Genomic DNA, 23438 nt, shown 5'->3' with positions numbered 1-23438 from the left:
ATTGGTTGCTTTGTTAGTCCGCTTTACATATGGCACAAGATCTTTCTAACACTGGTTCAACTCATCACACGTAATTTTTCCAGTTGTGTAGAACATGTCCCTCTCATCTTTATCTCTCTCCTAATCTTATCCAGCTGTAAAGCGGATGCATCTCATAATGTTTATCTATTTGTGTAGCGGATATCTCTTTATCTAGCAGTATAGCAGATGTGTTTCCCCTTTTCTTTATTCAGCTTTTGAGCGGATACCTTTAATTTCTTTAGCATTCTAGTTACTTGGCGATAGGTTGAGAATATGTATGTCCTCAAATCTCTTTGAATACTTGTGACCAATCTGGAGTAAAAGGTTTTGTGGGCACACCTGTGGTTATCCCTCCCGAGACTATAACTCGACCACTAGGGCCACCTAGGGGTTTAAAGGCTTGTTGCACATGCAAAGTGCAACCGCGATGCCTGTGACAGTGAGTTATGATTCTTATTTTCATTTTAGTTTTGCTCGAGGACTAACAAAATATAGGTTTGGGGGTATTTGATAGACACATATTTGTGTCTTAATTAATCCTGATAATATATATTGTTGGTGCTCATTTTTATACTAATTTGCGTTATTATTTTGTTTTTGTAGGTAAATGAATAAAATGGGCTATGGCGAGAAAAACAACTAAAATTGAGCTTACATGCAGAGAATATGAATTATTGGATACCGTGAAGAAAATGGACCCAAACTTGAATGTCAACATCATTTTCTCGTAATATTTCTTATTAAAAATGAAAGTGGAAGAATGTTAAATGCGAACTTCATTCACAAAGATGCTCGAGTGGGACACATGCACATACGTCAGAGAATTATGGAAGTTTGAAATACAAAATAGGAAAGAAGATTAATTAAACATAAAGAGAATAAAACAGAATTTTCGTGGGTCTCGTGGAAATATCATTTATTTCCTTTGGAGATCAATGTCCATGCATGTGACATTATGGCCATATAAACAAAATAAGTGAGAATATTTTGTGGAGTAAAATTAAATATATTACGTGTGGCATAGATGACGTAGCATATTCTTATTGGTGATTTTTTCTGCTACTTGCCACATGGAAAAATTCTATTGGGTTGATGATGTAATAATGAGAGTTAAAATGGAAGGTAGGAATCTTCTGGACCTATATATACCGTGACATTCAATCAAGGAAGGGGAGGCCGGAGTCGGAGCACATTAGAATAGTTTAAGATTTTATTTCTTTTGGTTGTTTTTCTTTGTAATGGATAGTTAATTCTCTCTAGTAGGGTTTTGGAAGAATACTTATTATGTACGCGGAGTTTTAACTTCTTTTCTATAATAAATTCTTTTACTCCTTATTCTCGATTCGTCACGATAACAATTCTCTTTATGTGTCCTCTTGCTTGTTAAATTGTTTATATTTTATTTTTAGAGATCAACAATATTAGTAAAGAGAGTTGTTAGTATTTTGTTAAGAAAATTAATTGATTATAAAGTTTTATCTTCCGAGACGTAAACACTTGTCCTTAATTCATACATTATAATCTTGCATACATTATAGCGGTGGAATCCAAAATACAGGTATTTCTCATTTATTTATTTTCTTATAATTCATTTTCTTTAAAAACATATTCTAAGATTTTTGGCATTTCATTTAATTAGAAACTAAAGGTAACAAATTTAGTCCCTATGGAACGAACCACATTTGTCTTATCGACAGCCCATCAGAAATTCTCTCTGTCTTATAATTATGCGACTATATTCACAAGTTATATTTATCCTGCAAAACAATAATTATTAGCTTCTATATTATTTTCTCATGAGGTCTTATTTAGCCTTCCTAGTTAAAGGTCTTATTTTGCCTAGTATATGATATTTTTTTTGTGCGACGAAATCGCAGGACGCCCTTACACTTTCGCGCAGTGACCCATTGATCTCGCCTTATCAGCTTATTGTATTATTGCCTCTTCAGGATTTATTGTTGCGCAAATATGACAAGTCTTAATACTCCTGTGAGTAAACAACCTCATAATATTTGCGTCTTTTGACACAATTCAGCTCTCTACTGGAGGGTGCCGTCCTTATATTCCCCCTGATTGCCCCTTCAAGGAGGCGTACCCCTACCGGGTTAGGATGGGCTCCTCCCATCCAATATGGCTTATGGTTACAAGACTTCACCCTAAGTGGGGTTTCTTCGGACCAAGTGCATCATAGTCAAGACTTGTCAAGAATGGCCAGGTACGCTCCAGACGCCCCAGGAACTCTTGACTCAACCGTTTACCTCGGCGCCTTGATCGAGTTTCTGCACTCCTTAGGAGAGACCTTGTCACCTTAATCTTTCGATATAGGCGCCTCTCCTGGATGGGTTTTTATTTCACCCCAAATCTCCATGACTCAAGCTCCAGGGTCGGTGTAGCTTTCACTTGAGACATGCTAACTAGCATCCGAATTATGACGCGCGTTAGGTCTTATTCTTTCCTCTTGCTTTATGCGAACTAAGGTGCATACCACAATCAGATAACTAGGATCCTTAATTGGAGTCTTTATTTCTAATGCCTTCTATGAAGGTCTTTAGTTTTGTTGCCTTGATTGGATATTTTTACCTTTTTCTCTTATAATGAAAAAGATATTTTTCGATTGCATTCATATTCTTGATTAATACAATTCTGACATCATTTTTCTTTTCTTATTCGCTTGACTGACAAGTTTAGATAACTAGTTTCCTTCTTTCACATTCAATGCTTCTTTAAGTTCGCATATGCTATTGGGTATACTGATTCACATTTTCGCATGAACCATATTTCTTCAGGTATACTCGATTCCATAATTTATCAGATGGATTCCCCTTCTCATCTATCAGCTCATACATCCCATTGTTAACAGTTCTTCTGATTTCCCACATGTTTTCCATATTTTCTTTACCAGTTCTTTGATATCTAGGTTTCTTCCTCAACATTAGATCTCCTACTTGGAATTAGCTCCTTTGCTCTGGTGCAACTGTTATCGCTTGTGTAGAATTATGTGTTATCTCCTTCTCCTTATTTACAACATCTACCATCAACCTTTCACCACGCTGACTCTCTTTAACATGTTGTTTCCAGTTTCTTCGCTTGCTGGAACGCTCTTCATATTTGTCAATGTCAATCTCATGGCATGCTTTTCCTTCATTTGGATCTCCTCTTATTACTCCTACGCCTTGAGGAAGAGGAAACTTGATGCATTGATGGAAAGTAGAAGGAACCCCTAAAATACCATGTAACCATGGTCTTCCAATCAAAGCGTCGTAAGGTGATTCTACAGCACAGAATAGTACTTCAGATGATATGGTTTTTAAAGGAATTCTCAAAGTTATCTCCCCCTTCGGTTTATTAGTTGTGCCATTAAAACCATATATCTTATAAGTAGAGGGAATAATCTCGTCATCTCGACCACCCATGGTTTTGTATGTGTGGTAAAATATGATATTCACCGAACTTCCAGGATCTATTAGTATTCTTTTGATATCCCATGTATCTGTGTCTTCCTCTTCATCGTCATCAGTTTTCGCTCTTGGGTTGATTTCCAACTTTACCACTAATGGACTTTCGTGCGGTTCTCCACCTCCAGGCATTTCCTCGACGTTGAAGGAAATAAGTTGCTTTTGTCAATCTTTTAATGGCGATACTTTCGCAAGATTCAATATCTCTCTTCCATCACTATCCCTTACGTAAACTCTGCTCAAGACATTATCATGAAAGTCTTCTATGTTCTTGAACGAATGTATTATCGGATTACAGTATAAATTCTTCGCCTTCGCACTCATCTCTATCAAATATGTATTTCTTCCTGTCTCTATGCCTTGTATGCGACCTTCTAGAGGTGGTGGTGGTAGAATCTGCTGTTGCTGTACCAGAAAGTGATCTAACTTTCCTTGATCTATCATTCGCAATATGATTTTCTTTATGTACCTACAATTATTTGTTGTATGACCATGGAAGCGATGATAAGCACAAAATTTTCTACTTCTCCTCCCTGGTGGTGGCACATTTCCTGCATTTGGTGGTGCTGGTATTTCTTCCATCAAAATTATAGCTTCCCATATTTTTTATATTGTAGCATTAAGTTACGGCATCTTTATAGGCTCCCAAATTACTTTCTCTTTGACCTTGATTAAAATACTGCTTTTGGACCCCATATCCTTCTGGCTGGTTATCAAGTCTTTGATTTTTATTATTTCCTCCCCGATTATTGAATTTTTTTTCTCTTTCCCACTCTTGTTGATCTCGACTACCCATTGCTACCATTTTCTGTTGATCTTCATTTATCGCTTTTTCGTATCTTCCTTGAGATGTACTTGCGACTGTGTTCGTTATTTTAGGAAGTAAACTCGTCTTCCCAGCTTTTGTGCTTGTATTGGTCACATGATAAGATTCCATTTCTTTCTGCTTTTGCTCAAGCGCGATGTATTCTTCTTGATACTCGCGTAACTCTGTCATTGATATGGTTTCCTTAATTCTGAAAATTTGTGTGTATAGCAAATATGTTGCGAAGAGTGCATTGATGAATGCTAATATGAGGTTTCTTTCATCCACTCGTCCAGCCATTTCACTGCACATAGTTCTCCATCTTGTGGTTAAACTTCACAGATCTTCATTTGTTCTTCTTCGCAATCCAAATACTTGTTCTATGCCTGGTCGTAATACATTATTGCTGATGTATGCTCCTAGGAATATTAACTGTAAATGATTGAATGATCTGATTTTTCCAGTAGGTAGACCTTCGAACCACTTCAAAGCTTCTCCTGACAAGCTTGCCGGATAATACTTGCAAAGAACCGCATCATGATCTTCCTATTACAATGAAGTTCGCACATATGCTTTTATGTGCTGTATCGCACAGGTTGTTCTATCAAAGATGTTGGTGAATGCTGGTAAATTGCATTTAGGCGGTATTCCGGACATCTGTATTTGTCTTGCAAATGGTGTTTTCCCTGCTGTCTCCTACCGCCCTCTCTTCTTGTTGTCATCAGTTCTCTAATTTCCGCTAATTCTCTTAAAATTTGTTCATTCACCATCTGGTCTTGTTGCATTGGCCTTTTTAGTCTTGCTTGCATTACTCTATTGTCATGTCTATTTTGACGTATAGTCTCCTGCATCTCTCTTTCTTCTTCAGCATCTTTTCGGCGTCTCCGTCTTTCTCTTTAATCCTCTTCTACTTGATCGTGTCGATCCCTCAACATCTCTCTTTCTTGCAACCTAGCTCTTCCCTGTTCTTCCTCATCTTCCACAATCTGATTTGGAAGTATGCGGTTAAAACTCGCGTCTTCTCAATCGATTGTCATGGTTGTTTTCGCGCATAACATCCAGCAATTCTTGTTCTTAAATTTCTTTCCTTCTTATTCTTTCTTCTCTTGCGCCTTTCTCGCTCATCATGTGCGTGATTTTGTACAACCATATTCCTTTCGACCTCAGCTTCGCGTTCGCGTTGGTCTCTTAACATTTGCCTACCTTGTAGTATCATTCTTCTTTGCTCTGGATCATTCTGTTCACCTTGATATCGCTCGCCTTGTTTATGTTCATTATGCAACACGTATCGATCATCTATTGGGGGTTGCTCTATGCGATATTCATCGCGTCGATATTATAAATCATCATCTTCTCGAATATTCTCTCCAATATTATCCAAAGGTGGTTCTAGTCAGAGATCTCTTCGATTAGATTGACTACGTCGTGATGTACTCCTGCTTGATCTTGACCTTGAGCGAGTCGTACTCTCGATTTCTGCTCCTGTAATCTTATATTATGTTCTCTTAACTAATTATTCTGGCACATCAAATTCGCACGCTCTTCGTTCTCTCGCCTTCTTTCTGCAACCAACCTCTGTCGAAGCTCTTCGATTGTCATATCTTCATTAGTTCCTTATACGAGTCCCCCTGTCCAGTTCTTTGTTCATTCTCTTCTATTGAATCTGTTTGTGAAGTATGAACACTCACTCTATCGTAATCAATAACGTTATCTTGTACAGGCGCTCGTTGAATCGGATGGCGAACTTGATTTTCTTGAGGTTCAAGCTCTCGTTGAATCGGATGGTGGACTTGATGTTCTTGATTATTTCTTTCACCCATCCTGGATGAATCTGCAATTTCACTCCTTCTCCTTCCAGCTATTCTCTTGCTCCGTCTAACCGTTACTGCCTGTCCTTCTGCAGAATTTTGTCTTACCATTTGTGTTTTCTTATTTTCTGATACTATCTTTCTGAACTTTTAGGTTTAAACTTCTAAACTTTCCCCACCACAATATATCATTCCAAGATGTTTTCTAGCGCCAAAATATAGTTGCAGGAAATCCTACAACCACACCCTTAGTGAAACTTTAATAACAACTCAAGTAATCATCTTAAAATTCATACATTCATTCATAGAATCTTCAATATGGTTACAAGATTTGAGATGAACTCTAACTTGGAGAACAAACAAATTTTCTCTCTCCTAAATTCCAAGTCTAAGCTCTCAAAAAGATCTCTCCCTTTACATGGTGGCTCGGTCCCCTTATATAGGAATTTTACATAGTGGATGACAGCTAATAAAGCCCTTATTTTCGGATCTGGCGTGCGTCATTAACGCACACTTTGACTCTTCTCGCACGTACTCTATAACTTCGCACGATCATCACACTTTACTCGTGATTCTTCTGACGTCATCTGATGCGTCATCTTAAATATACTGTACGCGATAACCTTCGCTCGTTCATTGGACCATTACTTCTCACATATAATAGACGTGCGGTATTTAGTATCTACAAAATTCATAGCACGAGAATCAGGGACGGTATTAGGGGTGGCTTGGGGGTGCTCCAGCCACCCCCAAAATTCTAAAACTACCCCAAAATTCATATTTTCATGTATATTTTTAGGAATTCATTTTTATAGCCCTCCTGGAAATTTAGTGTTTTGCCCATCCTGCTATTTTAGCCCACCCAGTCTATGAATCCTGCTTTCGTCGCTGACGAGAATTATTACAATAGCAGGGCTTTATTGCAACGGTCTTCAACCCTAAGTATTTTAATACATATATGGACAACAAATATATCTTAAAAGGTCTTTTAATGGCAACAAACATAATTTAAAGGTCTTCAAATATCTGCATCGGAACTGCAGCCAATACCATCGTTGGACATCCTTAGAACTTTGCCACAGTAAAGGTCGACAAGTTCGACCTTACTGGTAGGACCAGATCTTCCCACTCACCATCATCCACCTTCGAGAAGTAAAGGTCCACCATTTCATCAGTAATAAGCTCCAACCTAGAAGGCTCCCACTGAAACATATACAACATAATATATATAGGCATACGAGAAAGTTAATTATGTTACAACTTAAACAAGAACTTATTGACATGACATCTAACGATTAAAGAGAAAATGCGAGAACATCAACCTTTGGAGTTCGGTCTTTACGCAAAAAGTTAGCTCGGTAACCCTGCATTGAAAGTTTCGTGCTTAGAATATAAGTTTGGGCAGGAATGTGATGCTAGCTAACTAATGAAAAAATTTGTTTAGAGACCTCAAGTATATCTTGGGCGAGGCACTGAGCGAGACCTTGTAATCTTCCTCCTCGAATCTATATATATATATGTGTGTATCACAAATACTGTCTTAGCGCATCACCTCACAAGTTAGGATGACAAATCATTGAAACAAAAAAGAAAAAAATGACACCCTTCTTTACCGATTTCAGAAAAATTTTAAGAGTAACCGGTGATGCTTTTCTCATTAAGTGAAGAGCCTCAGGAATCCAAGCATCCCCTTCTTTCTCAGACTCGGTCTCCTACTCCATTTCAACAAGTAGTAGAAGTACGGAGTGGGTGATTCTAGAATTTAGGAAATTTAAAATATGTAAGAGAACTGGTTGTTTCAGTGACGTAGTATGTCTCCAAATTACGAGGGCTGAGATAACATTTTCCACTGTCTTCTGTGAGAAGCATCTATCAATGATGTCTAGTCTGCAGTAAAAACTCATATACTTGAATCTCCACATAAATACTACTGCACAGGAACTTTTTGATTGAATAGGTATATACACGAGGATCTCGAATTGAGAACATCCTATCATATTTACCTATGATAAGCACTCCCCTCCTTCAAAGGAGGTTTCTCTGAAAACTCGTCAATAACTTTCGAGATAACAACTGGATCACTTGTGTTCACCTTATTTAATGCTTCATCTAGCAAACTCAATTTCTTCTCGCCGATGGTAATTAAGCAAGTTCAAATTTCAAAAGTAAGTGCGGGAATTAATATAGTATTTGATGCTTAAAAGTTAGAGGAGGATCATACTATTGAAGGGACAAAGTGAGTTGCAAGGCCACATGCAAGCATTTCAGTGCCATCCAACCTTGCACCAGTAAGACCAATGTATTCTCCTGGAGAAAGATACTTGTTAATTAACTCGTATATGCGGTTTCTATATATAGCTGAAACATCATGCAATCGTTACAAACTTCAATGATATTGGGAATGAAATAGTATTGAAGTTTAATTCTCGGTACCAAAGAAGCCAGGTAGTCTAGACAGAAAATAAGAAGCCCCTACATCTGGGATTACTCCGATGGAAGCCTCCGGCATAGCGAAAACCTGGAAAATAATAACCGTGCATAAGATATAAAATGCATAGTGCGAGAGAAGATCATACTAGCTAGGTTTAACTTAAGAGGTTTCAACTTTCAGGGTAATGTCAGTCGTGACATAGGACCAGTACCGTTTTCTCGGTCACAACGCGAAATCTTCCGTGAATGGAAATTCCGCATCCAGCTCCCATCACCATTCCATTAAGGATCGAAACCTTTTCTTTGTTAATTTAACATTTATATAGATATTAATTTATATAAAAAGAACTAATAAAATTAACTGAGTATGTATTTTTAGTTGATAATAATTTCCCAAATGCTGCGTGCAAACAAGTCACCTGGGGTTTGCCCAATGTCGCAACTTTGTACATTAAGGTGATTACGTTCTCCAAAATCTTTGCACCTAATTTCCAATGGCCTGGTGGATGAAAATGAATTATTTCAGTGACTGATGGAAAATGAATCTCCATGATGTAATTTTTTTTTTGTATGAACGGGTATCGTTTTTTCTTAATCACTGATTTAATCGATCTGAATAGCCAAAAAAGTAACAAGTCGACATAGTGGCCAATAACTCTCATAGAGTGACGGAAAATGAGACAATGACTACAACCAAAAATCGCAAAAAGAACCATTACCCTCTGTGATTCGGTAGAAATATTCTGAAACATCCCCACCAACACAAAAAGCTTTTCCTTTCCCCTGAAACCAATTTAAATATGGTGAAATCTAGTGACACTTCGGACAAAATTTCCTAACGTTTAGTTATCAAACCAAACACCTAGATAGTAACTTAAGCACATCTGGTGGAAAAAGAGTCAGAGGTGGTCAATGATAGTACTCAACATCTATCTATCTAACTCCTTTAAAATCCTAACTCATATGAGGCCCCACATTGAATGGTGGGCGTTACCGTTCCCTGAGAGAATAGTTTTCACGATCGCTGAGAAGAGAGGTTTCACGTACGCTGGGAAGAGTTTTCACGGGGGCTGAGAGAAGAGTTTTCACGTTAAACCTGAAGATAACACTTGCCGATACTCTATTAGTCAAGGGGTTATAACTTGGAAAAGAGTTTATTTCCAATCCCGTTAGCATTAACCCTAAAACAATTGTTCAATGTTTTCTTATTTTGCAGGTACGATTTCACTGTAAAAGGTAATCCCTAACCCTGTTAAGTTTTTTCTTTCAACCCTTTTGTATATCCGGTAAGTTTTTCTGCATCTTTTCTTCTTCGTATTCTCATCCCATCTATTTCTTTTGCACGATAGTTATGATTAGTAACATCTTTTCTTCTTCGTATTCTCATCCCATCTATTTATTTTGCACGATAGTTATGATTAGTAACTTTGTTTTTTGTTGTTTTGATTATCGATTTGTTTTATTTAATTTTGCAGGTACAATATCTATTGAAACTATCATTAGCAGATCAGTAAAGAGAAATTCGAGGTAAGTTTTCAAAAACCCTAATTTATTTTGTTATACTTTTGATCCCTGAATTTTCTTTTTTCATGATTTTCCAATGAGAACTAATAGCTAATAGCTAAGAACCTGATTGAGAGCTAATAGTTAAGAACCTTTTGGTTTGGTTGTTTGTGTGTATAAAATCATATCCCAAAACAAGTTTGTGGGTAATTGAAGACTTTTTCATATTAGCCTGCAGAATAGTGTCAGTTTTCTGATCATTGTGAGAGGAGTAGGTTAGATTATGCAGGTCTAAAACAGTATCTTATAGTATATATTGAGAAGTTCTTTTAGGTTAAGGATGCAAGTCATCCGATAACAGTATCTTAATGTATGTAATGATGAGAAGTTCTTTTAGGTTAAGGATGCAAGTCATCGAATTTGTACGTGATCCCTTGGTGAACTTTAGGTGTAGAATTTTTAAGTTAGTGCAAATATGCGTGTCACGTAACTACCTGGCATGATTTTGATGTCAGGCTACTAAATATGGTGGCTCATTTTTAAAAAATTTAGGTAGGTATACTATGAATGCATTACCAATCATATATAGTTTCATATGGAGAACTTGAGTGTACAATTATTGATCGGGTTCGGTTGGTTAGAATGGTGACACCCTTTTGGTTAACAACTAAATATTTTGTTTTCGTTCTTTTATCCTTTTCTTTACAATATCCACTGTATTATGTTTTCGCAGAGAACTGACCTATGTAAGTGTTTTTTTTCTGCAGGTTGGTAGTATGATTAATTTGCGGTATCCTGGCCTTTCTTTTTTCTCTGGCACAAGTACAATTTTATTCCCATCATGTACAGTTTATCTTCTCCATTTCATGTTTGCTTTGTTTAAATTGGGCAATTTTTCTTTTGTTAAACTTATAGAGTTGTGTTTTGGATTTGGAGTTGTTTCACGGTAACATTAATCATGCTAATCGTGCGTGCATGCGGATCATATTCGTGATATTTCGATATCATTAATGCCTATCAATTAGTCATGCGAGTGTAGATCCAGAGACACCCGAAATTGGTCAAATTCAGGTGAAATTGAATGTAACAAACCACTACCAGGTACACTGCAACTTATTCTCTCTCAAACACCATCAAAGTTAAAATGCAGTCTTATTTTATATTTGTTTTTAAATCCACTAATCTTGCAATTGCAATGATAATACACGAAATGCCGTTTCTAGAAATGCGTAAAATGCATTACACCTTCAATAAGGTTGCACAATAATGAGCTATTTGTTTTCTAACTTACTGTTCCTAAGCTTCGCAAATGTGGATTTCTCAAAAGGTTTTCGGCTTGGATGGGTTATTTTAACAACAGACTGAAGCAAGGTAATGGTCACCATGCTCATTTCCATGACAACAGACTTCTATTGTATAGTTTATTTATAATTGTGTTTGTTTCTCTCTATTTGAGTTGTTGATTAGCTTATTAATGGATTGCAGTTCTTAACACAGTATTAAAAGAAACTAATGAATTTTCATGGTTTATCTCAGGTGAAGAACATGCACATATTAAACAAGATGGCGGAGAAACGGAGGCAATCATTTTTACAAGCAGGATGCACCATTAGAAAAAAGAAAGTGTGTAAAGCTGAGTTGCATCCACCTTTGTATCTGAAGCAACGAGTCCGATGTTTTTAGCCATTTATGGGATGATTTTTTTTTCTTATTTTTTTTTTATTTTTTTTTATTTTTTATGAAAGTCTTATTTGAGTAGTTCTTTGTGTATCTGTATTGTTGCTTACCGTGCATGTGAATGAATATTGAAATGTTTTGATATTTTTAACCAATTTTCTCTATAATTCTGTAGCAATCTGTTTGAAATGGCGTGGAAGAAGAAAGACAACAAGGATCTAGCTAATCTAGGATGTACTGAATTGTGTAAATTAATGTACATAGTACTAGTTAAGTAACTAATGATTATCTCCCACAGTAGGATGTACTGAATCGTGTAAATGTACATATTACATAGTACTAATGAAATAACTATTAATTATCTCTCATTTTACAGTGGTGTGAATTCATTCATTAAAGTTATACATACTTCACTTGAGTATAATCTAGCTTACACTCCTCTGTGTTATGGAGCTATAGGAAGCAGCTGCCTATAATATCTGTGAGCTCGGACATCAAATCAAAAATGCACCAAAATAAAAAATCCTAAGTCACGGGTAGGGGGAGGCAAAGCCGAGCCAAACCAAATCAAAAATACATCGCAACAGGAATTAGTCCCGTTACACCAAATAAAAAATGCACAACAGGGTGAGAGGAAGCTACATCTTACAAAATCAAAAATCCTGAGCGACAGGGCGAGACGAAGCCGCCCGACACCAAATAACGAATCCTAAACATGCATCGGGACAGGGCGAGGCGAAGCCGAGCCACACCAAGTGAAAAATCCTAAACATGCGCCGGACAGGGCGAGGCGTAGCCAAGACACACAAAATAAAAAATCCTTAGCATACATCAGGACGAGGCGGGGAGAAATCGAGCCATACCAAATCAAAAATCCTAAACGACGGGGCGAAGCGAAATCGAAGCACACCAAATCAAAATGCATCACATCGGGACGGGGCGAAGTCCCGCGATACCAAATAAAAAATGCATGACGGGCGAGGGGAAACCGCATCACACCAAACAAAAAATATGGTTAAAAGAAAAAAAAATGATGGTGGATGGTTTTCACGTCCGCTCGGTGCGTAGCACGGGCACAAAATCTGGTTGGGTTTAGATAAATACCGATCGAACAAAAAGATAGAGAAATGTTGGTAACAAAGCCGATAACTCTGGTGGAGAACACAATGAAGGTACCTACCCTTAGAATCACCAACTTGACTTCAGGATCCTTCTCACGAGCTGTATAAACTTCGTGTAGCCGAGATACCTAACAAGCCATCAATGATCAATCCATCAGAAGTCCATAAATGTAAGAATTTCGTTCTTCTCTTCGAATTATATACTTCATCTAAACACAATAGTTACCATTTGATATGACAGGGCATTCAACCTGTGAGCCCTATTTAGGATTATTGTTCTAGCATGCAAATTCTCTTCCACCAGAACCTGTGCAACATCAAAGAATGAACTGTGAATCTACAAACATATTTCTGTTATTGTTTTAATAATCATATGACTAATTTTAAATTCACTGACTTATATGAAGGAATTATAAGTATTTTAATTACATGGTCAACTACGGCACCGTGAGTTGCCATATAGCCTTTGCACCTTGTATTTCCTCTGCTTTGTATATATCGAACCTTTGGGATTACTTCTCCATATGACTAGTTGGTGCTCTTGTGTTTGTCTGATCTTCATATTCCTTATATAACATCCTCGGGTCAAGAATTGCAATAACTGAGGCTTAGCTTGAGCTTCGAAGTCTTGTGTTTTCTGATATTCATCACCTATACGACACTTCATTTGACCTGATTAGTTCGTTGGACTCTACAGGTTTATGCATGACATAGATACGACTATTAGTTAATAGATGATGCTTTTAAAGAAGTGCAAGTATATGTATGACTTGCGGTTAGTAGATGTCGTTTTTAAAGAAGTGATCGATCGATATGACCATCAATTAATAGAAGTTAAATGTTTATAAAAAGTGAACAATCGATATGTGAAACGACAAGGTGGAGAATTGAAATTTTGTTATTATCAAAATCTTGGATTACAATTCTGTTCTTCGAGAGCTAAATAGATAGATATCCTAATACATATTGATTAGAATATTTACACAAAATAATATTATTCCTCACTTAACTTATTATGTAACCATAAATATATATATATATATATATATATATATATATATATCCAATAATATACATATATATATATGCATATCTCCAATACTCCCCGTCAAGTTAGAGCATGAAAATCACGAATGCCCAACTTGCGAAGAAGTAGCTCAAATTGAGGACGTCCAAGAGCTTTGGTGAAAATGTCTGCAAGCTGAGCGGTTGTGCGAACATGAGAAGTAATAATAGCACCGGATTGAACTTTATCGCGCACATAATGACAATCAATCTCAATGTGTTTGGTGCGCTCATGAAAAACAGGATTAGCAGCAATATGAAGAACGGATTGACTATCACAGTAAAGGCACATAGGTTGAGAATGAAACACACCTAGAGATATCAATAACGCCTTTAGCCACGTGAGCTCACTACAAGTATGCGCCATGGAACGGTACTCGGCCTCTGCAGAAGAACGAGATACTATATGTTGCTTCTTTGTCTTCCAAGATATAGGTGAGCCTCCCAAGAAAATAAAGTAACCAGTAAGCGAACGACGACTAAGAGGACAGGACGCCCAATCAGAATCACAATAAGCAGTAAGTTGAGAGCACTATCCTTGCGTAAAACAATCCCTTGACCTGGATGACTCTTAAGATAACAAGAACTCGAAGAGCAGCTTTCCAATGTGAAACTCGAGGAGATCGCATGAATTGAGCCAATATATGTACCGAATAACACAATTCAGGATGCGTAATGGTCAAATAAATCAAATGTCCAATAAGTCGGCGATACTGAGATGATTCTGAATAGAAAGGTCCATCATCTAGAGCCAAACGATGATGTTGATCAATGGGTGAAGCAGCTAGTTTGGCTCCAAGAAGTCCAGTCTCAGAAAGTATATCCAAAGTATATTTTCTTTGAGATAAAAATATACCATCAGTACCTCGAGATATTTCAATACCCAAAAAATACTTGAGAGGACCTAAATCTTTCACATGAAATCACCGACTTAAGTATGTCCTAAAAGTAGCAATAGCAGCGGAATTATTCCCAGCAATAATCAAATCATCAACATAAACAAGTACGTTAATGGAATTCTCACCTCGTCGTAGAGTAAATAAAGAGTAATCAGCATAAGACTGTATAAACCCAAAAGCCTTAAGAGCACTTGCAAGCTTAGCAAACCAATTACATGGAGCTTGACGAAGACCATATAAGGATTTGTGAAGACGACATACTTTGCCCGAAGAAGTAGTCGAATAGCCTGGAGGAAGTTGCATATATACTTCCTCATCAAGATCGCCGTGTAGAAAGGCATTGTGGACATCCATTTGGTGCAACTCCCAATTTTGAGCCACTGCGACTGCCAAAAAAGTTCTAACCGAAACCATTTTGGCTACGGGAGCAAAGGTTTCATGGTAATCAACCCCTTCAACCTGTCTATTACCAAGAACAACCAATCGAGCTTTATATATTTTTACGCTGCCATCAGAATTATATTTAATTTTGTAAACCCATTTACAACCAATAGCCTTCTTCCCAGGCGGAAGATCAGTAATAGACAACGTGCCATTTTTATCAAGAGCATTAATTTCCTTAGAAATAGCTACACGCCAACAAGGAAGACGAACAGCCTCCGCATAACTACTAGGTTCTTTAAGAGTAGTAATCGCCGCCAAAAAACGAGTATGATTAGTGAAATTTTTTGCACAAGACACATAATTAGTTATGGGATAAGGCGTACCTGAGAACGTTGACGAGTGCGGAGTAGAAGAGCCTGGGTCTATAGCTTGAATGGTGTTACATACATAATCCTTTAACCGTGTATTAGAAAACCGAGACCGAACACTACGTCGAACTGCCTTATCAGAATTAACACTAATAACGTCACTTTCAGTATCAGGAGTTACAGTTGCATCAGAAGAATAACGGACCAGATTTTGCCTTTCTGCAATATCTGACATGTCTTGCTGGGCCCATTTGAGACAAAACCATCTTCTACGGTAACTAATGATCCGTCCGTAACATTTGGAATTCTGTCACTTGCTGTGACTATTGGACTTCTAGCACTACTAGACAAATCCAGTACCTCATTAAATGGAGTAGTAGTTCTGTCACTACTAGACAAATGTCGTGTCTTACTGCTTGGTACAGTAGTTCCCTCACTATGAGACGGATCCCGCACAACATTTCTTTCACTGCCTAGAACAGTTATGTCGTCACTGCCGGACAACGTCTGTTCTTTACTTCCTGGACCAATTGTACCATCACCGGACAACATCTGTACATTACTGCCTGGAGTTGTGGTACTGTCACTAGCTGTGGATTTATGTACGGCTGTATCGGACAATTTCTGTCCGCTTGTACCTGAAGAACTACCCAGATTAGCAGTACCGTCAGAAAACAATAAGTCTGGTTGTTCTCCAGAGATTTCTAAACTTCTATCCAATTCAATTTGGGATTCTTCATTATTATTATCCAAAGGAACAACATGATAAGGAAATTTGTTTTCAAAGAAAACTACATCGCGAGACACAAAAGATTGTTTGGTTTCCAAATCAAACAAGTGCCAACCCTTTTTTCCGAAAGGATAACCAAAAAATATGCAACGTCGACTTCGTGGATTAAACTTGTTACAATCACGAGGGAAAATACTTGCATAACACAAACATCCAAATACTCGAATATGAGTATAAATAGGTGGCTTTCTATGTAACATTTCATAAGGAGTTTTCCCATCGATCAAGGTAGTAGGCGTGCGATTAATAATATGAGCAGCGGTTAGAATGCACTCACCCCAAAACCGAAGAGGTAAATTTGCTTGAAATCGCAAAGCACGTGCTACATTCAATATATGACGATGTTTTCGTTCCACTCGCCCATTTTGCTGTGGCGTATCTACACATGAAGTTTGAAATTCTATTCCTTGTTCAGAAAAAAATGGAATCAATGGAAGAAATTCAGTACCGTTATCACTGCGAACTTTCTTAACATGTCTATCAAATTGTGTCTTAGCCATAGCACAAAAACTCTGAAAATTTTTCACCACCTCAGTTTTATATGCCATCAAATAAACCCAGACACAGCGAGAATGATCATCAACAATAGTAAGAAAATAATGTGCACCACAAGAAGACGATGTACGATACGGACCCCATACATCACAATGAACTAAACTGAAGATGTCATTTGCTTTATTCTCACTTATAAGAAAACTAGCACGTGTTTGTTTATCCTTAAAACAAGTATCACATGGTTCATTGAGAAATTTCTGACAATCAACTTTATTCATACCAGGAAGCAAAGAAATAATCTTATTAGAAGGATGACCTAAACGCTTATGCCATAAGTAATAATTTTCACCAGTAGTAACTCGATGTGTCATAATTTGCGCTCCACTGTGGAAGATATAGACCCCATCTCGTTCCTCACCAACACCAATCAACATCCTCGTAGTGCGGTCCTGTATCACATACAACTTATCAGTCAAAGTGACAATACGTTTCAGATCTTTAATTAAACACGCTAATGAAATCAAATTGCAGTGAAGATTAGGGACATATAAAACACGATATAATCTCATATTTTTTCCAAACACCACAGTGCGTTCACATGAAGCAGCTGTGTACACGCCGTTTGGAAGTTTTACGGAACAAAAACCTATTTGATATGTTTTGCAAAAGAACTCTTTACCCCCTGTCATATGTCTCGAAGCCCCTGTATCAAGTATCCATTTCCTAGAAAAATTTTCATTCGAGCCCTCCTTATTTGAAGAATTAAACATATTCACAATAGCTTCCCACTATGCATCAGTGAGTGCATTAGCAAGTGGTAGTCGATCTTGTGAAGAAAGATAGCTTCCAGTTGAATTTGCATCAGTATTCATAAGTGATGTATTAACAACGACTTGTTCATCTTGTTCATAATTATCACTATTCAATTTCACCGGAGAAATCATCATACCCGTATAATTTGAAATCGAATCAATTTTAGGTTTATTTCGAATCTGGCTCAGATGCCATATTAAAGTCTGCGGACATCCAAATCAAAACCAATTGGCAATGAGTGGAGAGGTCCTAATATATTATAAACTGCAGGATCTTAAATAACCCAACCATGTGGGACTAATAATCTCAACACGCCCTCTCACGTGTAGCCTCGGCGGGTCTTACAAACACGTAGATAATTAAATCAGGTGATGCGGAATAAAGGTGCAGTCAACTGACTCGACACAAATAGCCTGCTCTGATACCATGAAACGACAAGGTAAAGAATTGAAGTTTTGTTATTATCAAAATCTTGGATTACAATTCTGTTCTTCGAAAGCTAAATAGATAGATATCCTAATACATATTGATTAGCATATTTACACAAAATAATATTAGTCCTCACTTAACTTATCACGTAACCATAAATATAAATATATGCGTATCTCCAATAATATACATATATATATATATGCATATCTCCAATAATATGATTGTCGATTAGTAGATGTTAATTGTTTTCTAGAAAATGAAGAACTGATACCACCGTTGATTAGTAGATGTTAATTATTTGTAAGAAAGTGAAGGTATGACTGTCAGTTGTTGCTTTTAACACACACAAAAAATGTGACTTTTGGCGACAAACAGAGATTACCTACTTGTATAACAAACGAAAATGCTTTTATGTGGATCCGAAGAGGACGTCCCAGATGAAAATCCATTTTTTGCGGAAGGGAAACGCTTGTGCATGTTTACTTATAAATACCAACAAAATTAGGTTTGATGAACAATTACTCATTAATTAAGAAATAAGGTTAGCTACTATCTAGCTATAGATAGATTAACTAGATAAAATGAGATACGAGTTTATAAGCGAGTTAGAGGTAGATGCTTGTGCAGATTATGTTTGGGAAATCTATAGCTCCCCTAACTTCCCTACTTTAGCCGTTCAATTTCTTCAAAATATCCTCAAAAGCAAGGATATCTTAGAAGGTGATGGCTATACCGTTGGTAGTATCATGCGTCTTGTGCTTCTTCCAGGTACATTTCGAAACATTAATAAAATCATCAATTTTTTAATTACATATTGTAAAGATTATAAGTGCTAAAACCATATGTTTGTATCGGAGCAGGATATTGTTTACCTCCGTTTAAAGAGAAGATTCTGACTGTCGATCACGACAAGCGTCTTAAGGAGTTGCAAACAATTGAAGGTGGATACTTGGAAATGGGATGCACATTCTCTAAGACAAGCTTCGAGATACTAGTAAAGGAAAAAAGTTCATGCGTCATCAAGGTAGTCACTAAGTACGAAATCAATGATGACTTAGCAACTAGTGTTTATGGTCATCTTCACACCTACTTTGATGGATGTGTTACCCTAGCTCGATGGGTTTCAAAACATGTCACGGAGAAAAACGCAAGAGCAGCTAATTAAGTTGGCTGCAAGCCTGACTTTGCATAATATGATTTTCCATGCATGTCGGTTACTTTATACTTTAGAAAACATCCAGGAAAAAGTGATCATTACTGATGTATCAAATATATGACATAAATAAAAAGACATGCAAAAATATTAATTCAGAAATACATTTTGAATCTGAATTGTGCACCTCAACAAAATAAAAAACAGCTGGGTGCGTAATTCCCACATTTATCTCGTCCCCTACTTGTAATTCTCAACAAATACATGCCAATTATCTGCAAGCTAACTGTAGTTAGGCCGGTGGTTATGAATTACGGTCGTGAAGTTTTAGATTGCTTTAAACCGGAGTTGGCTTTACAACTGTACAGTAGTACACTAATGTTTATTTTAACGATGATATTTACATATTGGTATATACATATACCGGCCTACACTTAATCCCACCACTATTTTCCGATGGTTGTACATTCGATCACAATATGAAAGGTCCGTTCCACTCATTGCCAATTGATTTTGAGTTGGATGCCCGTAGACTTTGACATGGTATCAGAGCTAAGTTCCAGACCCAGACCTGCGTATGTCGGGTGTAGGCCGAGTTACTGACCGAAGTGTTTAACCGATTTTGTCACTTGTACACTCGGGTGTAGGCCAGTGCCGATACTGGCCGAGGTCTTACCCCCTAATTTAGTCACTCACCTGTGTACACCTGTTACTGATGGACTGGTAACTCGTACGTAAGTTCACGTGTAAGGCCCAGTGACTGGCCTTACACGTGAGAGGGCGTGTGAAAGGACAAATAGTTCAACATCGCTATAATCCGCTTAATTAACTTAAATATAATATGGAAGGGCCGCTCCACTAATTGCCAATTGGTTTTGAGTTGGATGCTCGTAGACTTTAACATGGTATCAGAGCTAGATCCGTACACGGGGTGTAGGCCGAATTAGTGGTCACCGTGACCAAATGACTGGTTCACTTGTGCACCCGTGACCGAATGACTGGTCACTCGTATGACCTGTATGTGGGGTGGACCATGACCAAATGTCACCTGCATACCCATGACCCACACGTGCGCAGATCCACGTCTAAGACCGAATGACATGGATCACTCCACTCATTGCCAATTGATTTTTGTGAGCGGTTTTTTTGTATAGTATTTATGCTTGTTCATTTTATCCAAAGTTACATGACATGGGTCTTACTTTGTCCGTTTCTTTATAAATTTCCGTAGGCAGTGATGTCATCACGTCACTATGGATAATGTAAATTGTGCTCGAGTATTTGATTAGCATCAAACGAAGAGAAGGACAGAAGTTTCAGTCGGGATATCCGATAACCTTCGAAGCTGCTACAGGGACTCCGGTTTCATATCCCATTTACATACACCAATATGTGGCAATCGGATCCACCATTGTTCCTTTCCACTCTACCCCACTAGGAGAAATAGGGGGGCCTATTTTAAGGAATGAGCCAATACAATTTTGACGTGTAAACGGTGTAAAATGTTGGGATATAAAACCGGGGGCTACATAGCATTTTCGGATAGCCTTCTCCACTTTTTTTTCTCTGCCACATGTTTTTGCGTCATCCATTTTCATTGGGGGAAGAAGGGAGTGGCTTGGTTAACGGAATATTAAACCTATGTAACTTTGTTAAAGTCTCATCCAACTCAAAACCAATTGGAAATTAGTGGAGCGGCCGTTCTATATTATATTTTAAGTTTTTTTTTTTTGCTGGTAAAAAAGGAATTTTCATTACTTAGTGAGAGTTTACAGCATTTTGAAGAAAGTAGAGACAATTGTTTTCATCCCACTTTCTTGTTATATTTCCAATTCTACTGTGCTTAGCAGCTAAATCTGCAGCACCATCAAGAGATATTTTGATATGTTTAAATCTGATCAAATGAACATCTTTTAAAAGAAATAAACAATTATCTAGGCCTGAGAAGGAGGCCCAACTAGTTTGGCCTCTGTTATTATTAAGATATGCCATTACATTTTGGCATCACTAACTAAGTAAACATTCTGAAGATTCATTTCTCTGATCCATTTGGAAACTTCTAGAAGAGCACAGCTTTCAGCAGCTTCAGGGCTTGCCTCCATTCCATATACTAATTTGCTGCCTTTGAATTCACCTGTAGGTTATTAAGTTTATCAGTCCCTTGATAAACTTGGAAAGAAGATTAACACATGCAAAGAAGAATATGTGATTGAATACATGCAACGAAGAATATGGAAACAAGATTAGTATGCATGCAAAGAATAATATGTGATTGAATACATGCAAATAAGAATATGTAAAGAAGATTAGTACATGCAAAGAATAATATTGATGTAATTAATTTTAATTTCTTTGTTTTATTTATAGGAATACATTTAATTTTCTTGATGTAATTATATAATCAGTATATATACAACATAATGAAATCAATCTCATTACAGTTATATGAGATTCAAAATTCAAAATTCAAACCAATAGATTTTTTTTTTCTCAATTCTCTTCAACTGCATCAACAATGGTTGTTGAGGATGAAACTCTACCTCCTCCACCTCCCATCAATAATCCACCTAATAGGGAATCAGGTCTATCTCCATCAAGCCCATATTAAGTTCATCCGGCTGACAATCCTACCACTGTCATCTTCGCCCCACTTCTCACCAGTGATAACTATTCCATCTGGGAAAGAGGAATCAAAAAGGCCCTAAGTGCTAAAGCCAAACTAGGTTATATTGATGGATCCATTGTGAAACCCATTAATCCAATTGATCTTTCCCATTTGACTCGAGCATATGACTTAGTTGGTAGCTGGGTTGCCAACTCAGTTGACCCAGAAATCCGTGGGAGTGTTCAGTCATTCCCATCTGCAAGAGACCAGTGGTTAGAGATCAAAAACCGATCCTCTCATACTAATGATCCTAAGATTTTTTCTCTAAAACAATAAATATCTTCATTGAAACAAGAAAATATAAATATTGAAATGTATTTCACTCGGCTCAAGTATCTTTGGGATGAACTGGATTCATTCAGGCCTCTCGTCCCTTGCATCTGTGGAGCAGGCAAGGATTTTGTAGATCACCACAATCAAGATCGTTCAATAGAATTCCTACAGGGTCTTCATGATCGTTTTTCTGCTCTCCGCAGTCAATGCCTGTTAATGGAGCCAATGCCATCTGCAGTAAAGCTATACAATCTTGTAAGGCAGGAGGAAGCACAACAAGGTATAAAATCATCCTCCATTACTCATGTTGAATCTGCAACACTCAATGTATCTCGCAGTGACTCTTATTCAGCTAGACCAAATCCAAGGTCTTATTTCAATCCTGGCATCAACCCTAGTCCTGGCAACGCTACACACAAAAGGAAAAGACCATTTTGTGACCACTAAAATAAGCATGGACACACTAAGACTACCTGTTGGAAACTCAATGGCTACCCAAAGGATCCACCTAGATGACGGGATATTTCATCTCCTGCTTATGTTGTTGTTGCTGCTGCTATTCCGGCTACACATGCTGCTCCGGGTATAACTGCTGCTCAATATGCAAGACTCATGTCCTTGCTTGAACCAGAAAATGCAGATAATTGCGTCACTCCATTTGCAAACTTTGCAGGTATTTCCCTAACTTGTTCTTCTGTTGTTTGGATTATAGACAGTGGAGCTACTCATCACATATGCTCTACTCTTTCTTGTTTTTCTTTTTATACGTTAGTTATAAACCTAATCACGGTTCAATTACCAGATGGTTCAAACATTTCTGTGACTCATATTGGGACAATCAATTTATCTCCCAATGTTCAATTACTCAATATATTTCATATTCCAAGTTTTAAATTCAACTTGATATCTGTAAGTCAACCTACAAGCACAACAAACTGCTGTATCATATTCTCACATCAGTCTTGTATCTTTCAGGACCTTCACACGAGAATGGAGATTGGATGGAGTAGGAGAATTGCTGGCCTTTATCATTTTTTTTCCAACCATCTGTTTCTTCTCTAGATGCAAATAAGCCATTCGATACTTGGCACTGTCGTCTAGGCCATCCCAATGAGGATTGTTTTAATCTTTTAGCTCGCAAATTTGTTTACATTCATTCTTCGTTTAAACACTTATGTGATGTATGCCCCGGGCCAAAACAAACTCGCGTTAAATTTAATAAAAGTGCTTCTTTCTCTAAGCATCCTTTCCAATTAATACATGCTGACATTTGGGGACCTT

At 37.4% G+C, this 23438-nt stretch overlaps 2 protein-coding genes and 1 long non-coding RNA gene across 4 annotated transcripts; 2 read left to right on the top strand and 1 right to left on the bottom strand.

Annotated features, from left to right (window-relative positions):
* Positions 1 to 7007: 7007 nt before the first annotated feature.
* On the bottom strand, positions 7008 to 13472 carry LOC113338053 (probable 3-hydroxyisobutyryl-CoA hydrolase 3). 2 transcript variants are annotated; one of them, XM_026583581.1, is made up of 13 exons: positions 13250 to 13472; positions 13047 to 13127; positions 12880 to 12948; positions 9239 to 9302; positions 8939 to 9018; positions 8732 to 8815; positions 8523 to 8607; positions 8311 to 8396; positions 8093 to 8214; positions 7703 to 7976; positions 7538 to 7594; positions 7412 to 7453; positions 7008 to 7292 (listed from the first exon to the last, which is right to left on the bottom strand). In XM_026583581.1, exons 1-10 carry the CDS (start codon positions 13277 to 13279, stop codon positions 7802 to 7804), a joined length of 876 nt encoding a protein of 291 aa, XP_026439366.1. In that variant the 5' UTR covers positions 13280 to 13472; the 3' UTR covers positions 7008 to 7292; positions 7412 to 7453; positions 7538 to 7594; positions 7703 to 7801. The 2 variants fall into 2 exon arrangements, with proteins under 2 accessions (XP_026439366.1, XP_026439358.1); XM_026583573.1 differs by having other exon boundaries at positions 13293 to 13472.
* LOC113338069 lies at positions 9588 to 11384 on the top strand. Its single transcript, XR_003354583.1, has 3 exons — positions 9588 to 9755; positions 9995 to 10046; positions 10790 to 11384. It is a non-coding gene; the product is annotated as an uncharacterized LOC113338069 (long non-coding RNA).
* Positions 13473 to 18605: 5133 nt separating the features above from the next.
* Positions 18606 to 19356, top strand: LOC113338050 (S-norcoclaurine synthase 2-like). Its single transcript, XM_026583569.1, has 2 exons — positions 18606 to 18834; positions 18927 to 19356. Exons 1-2 carry the CDS (start codon positions 18648 to 18650, stop codon positions 19229 to 19231), a joined length of 492 nt encoding a protein of 163 aa, XP_026439354.1. The 5' UTR covers positions 18606 to 18647; the 3' UTR covers positions 19232 to 19356.
* Positions 19357 to 23438: the final 4082 nt, after the last annotated feature.

Source organism: Papaver somniferum, chromosome 1 (assembly GCF_003573695.1).
Source record: "Papaver somniferum cultivar HN1 chromosome 1, ASM357369v1, whole genome shotgun sequence".
In the NCBI taxonomy this organism is placed as follows: domain Eukaryota; kingdom Viridiplantae; phylum Streptophyta; class Magnoliopsida; order Ranunculales; family Papaveraceae; genus Papaver; species Papaver somniferum.
Note: the sequence above shows the minus strand (reverse complement) of the source record. Positions and strands in the feature narration are given on the sequence as shown.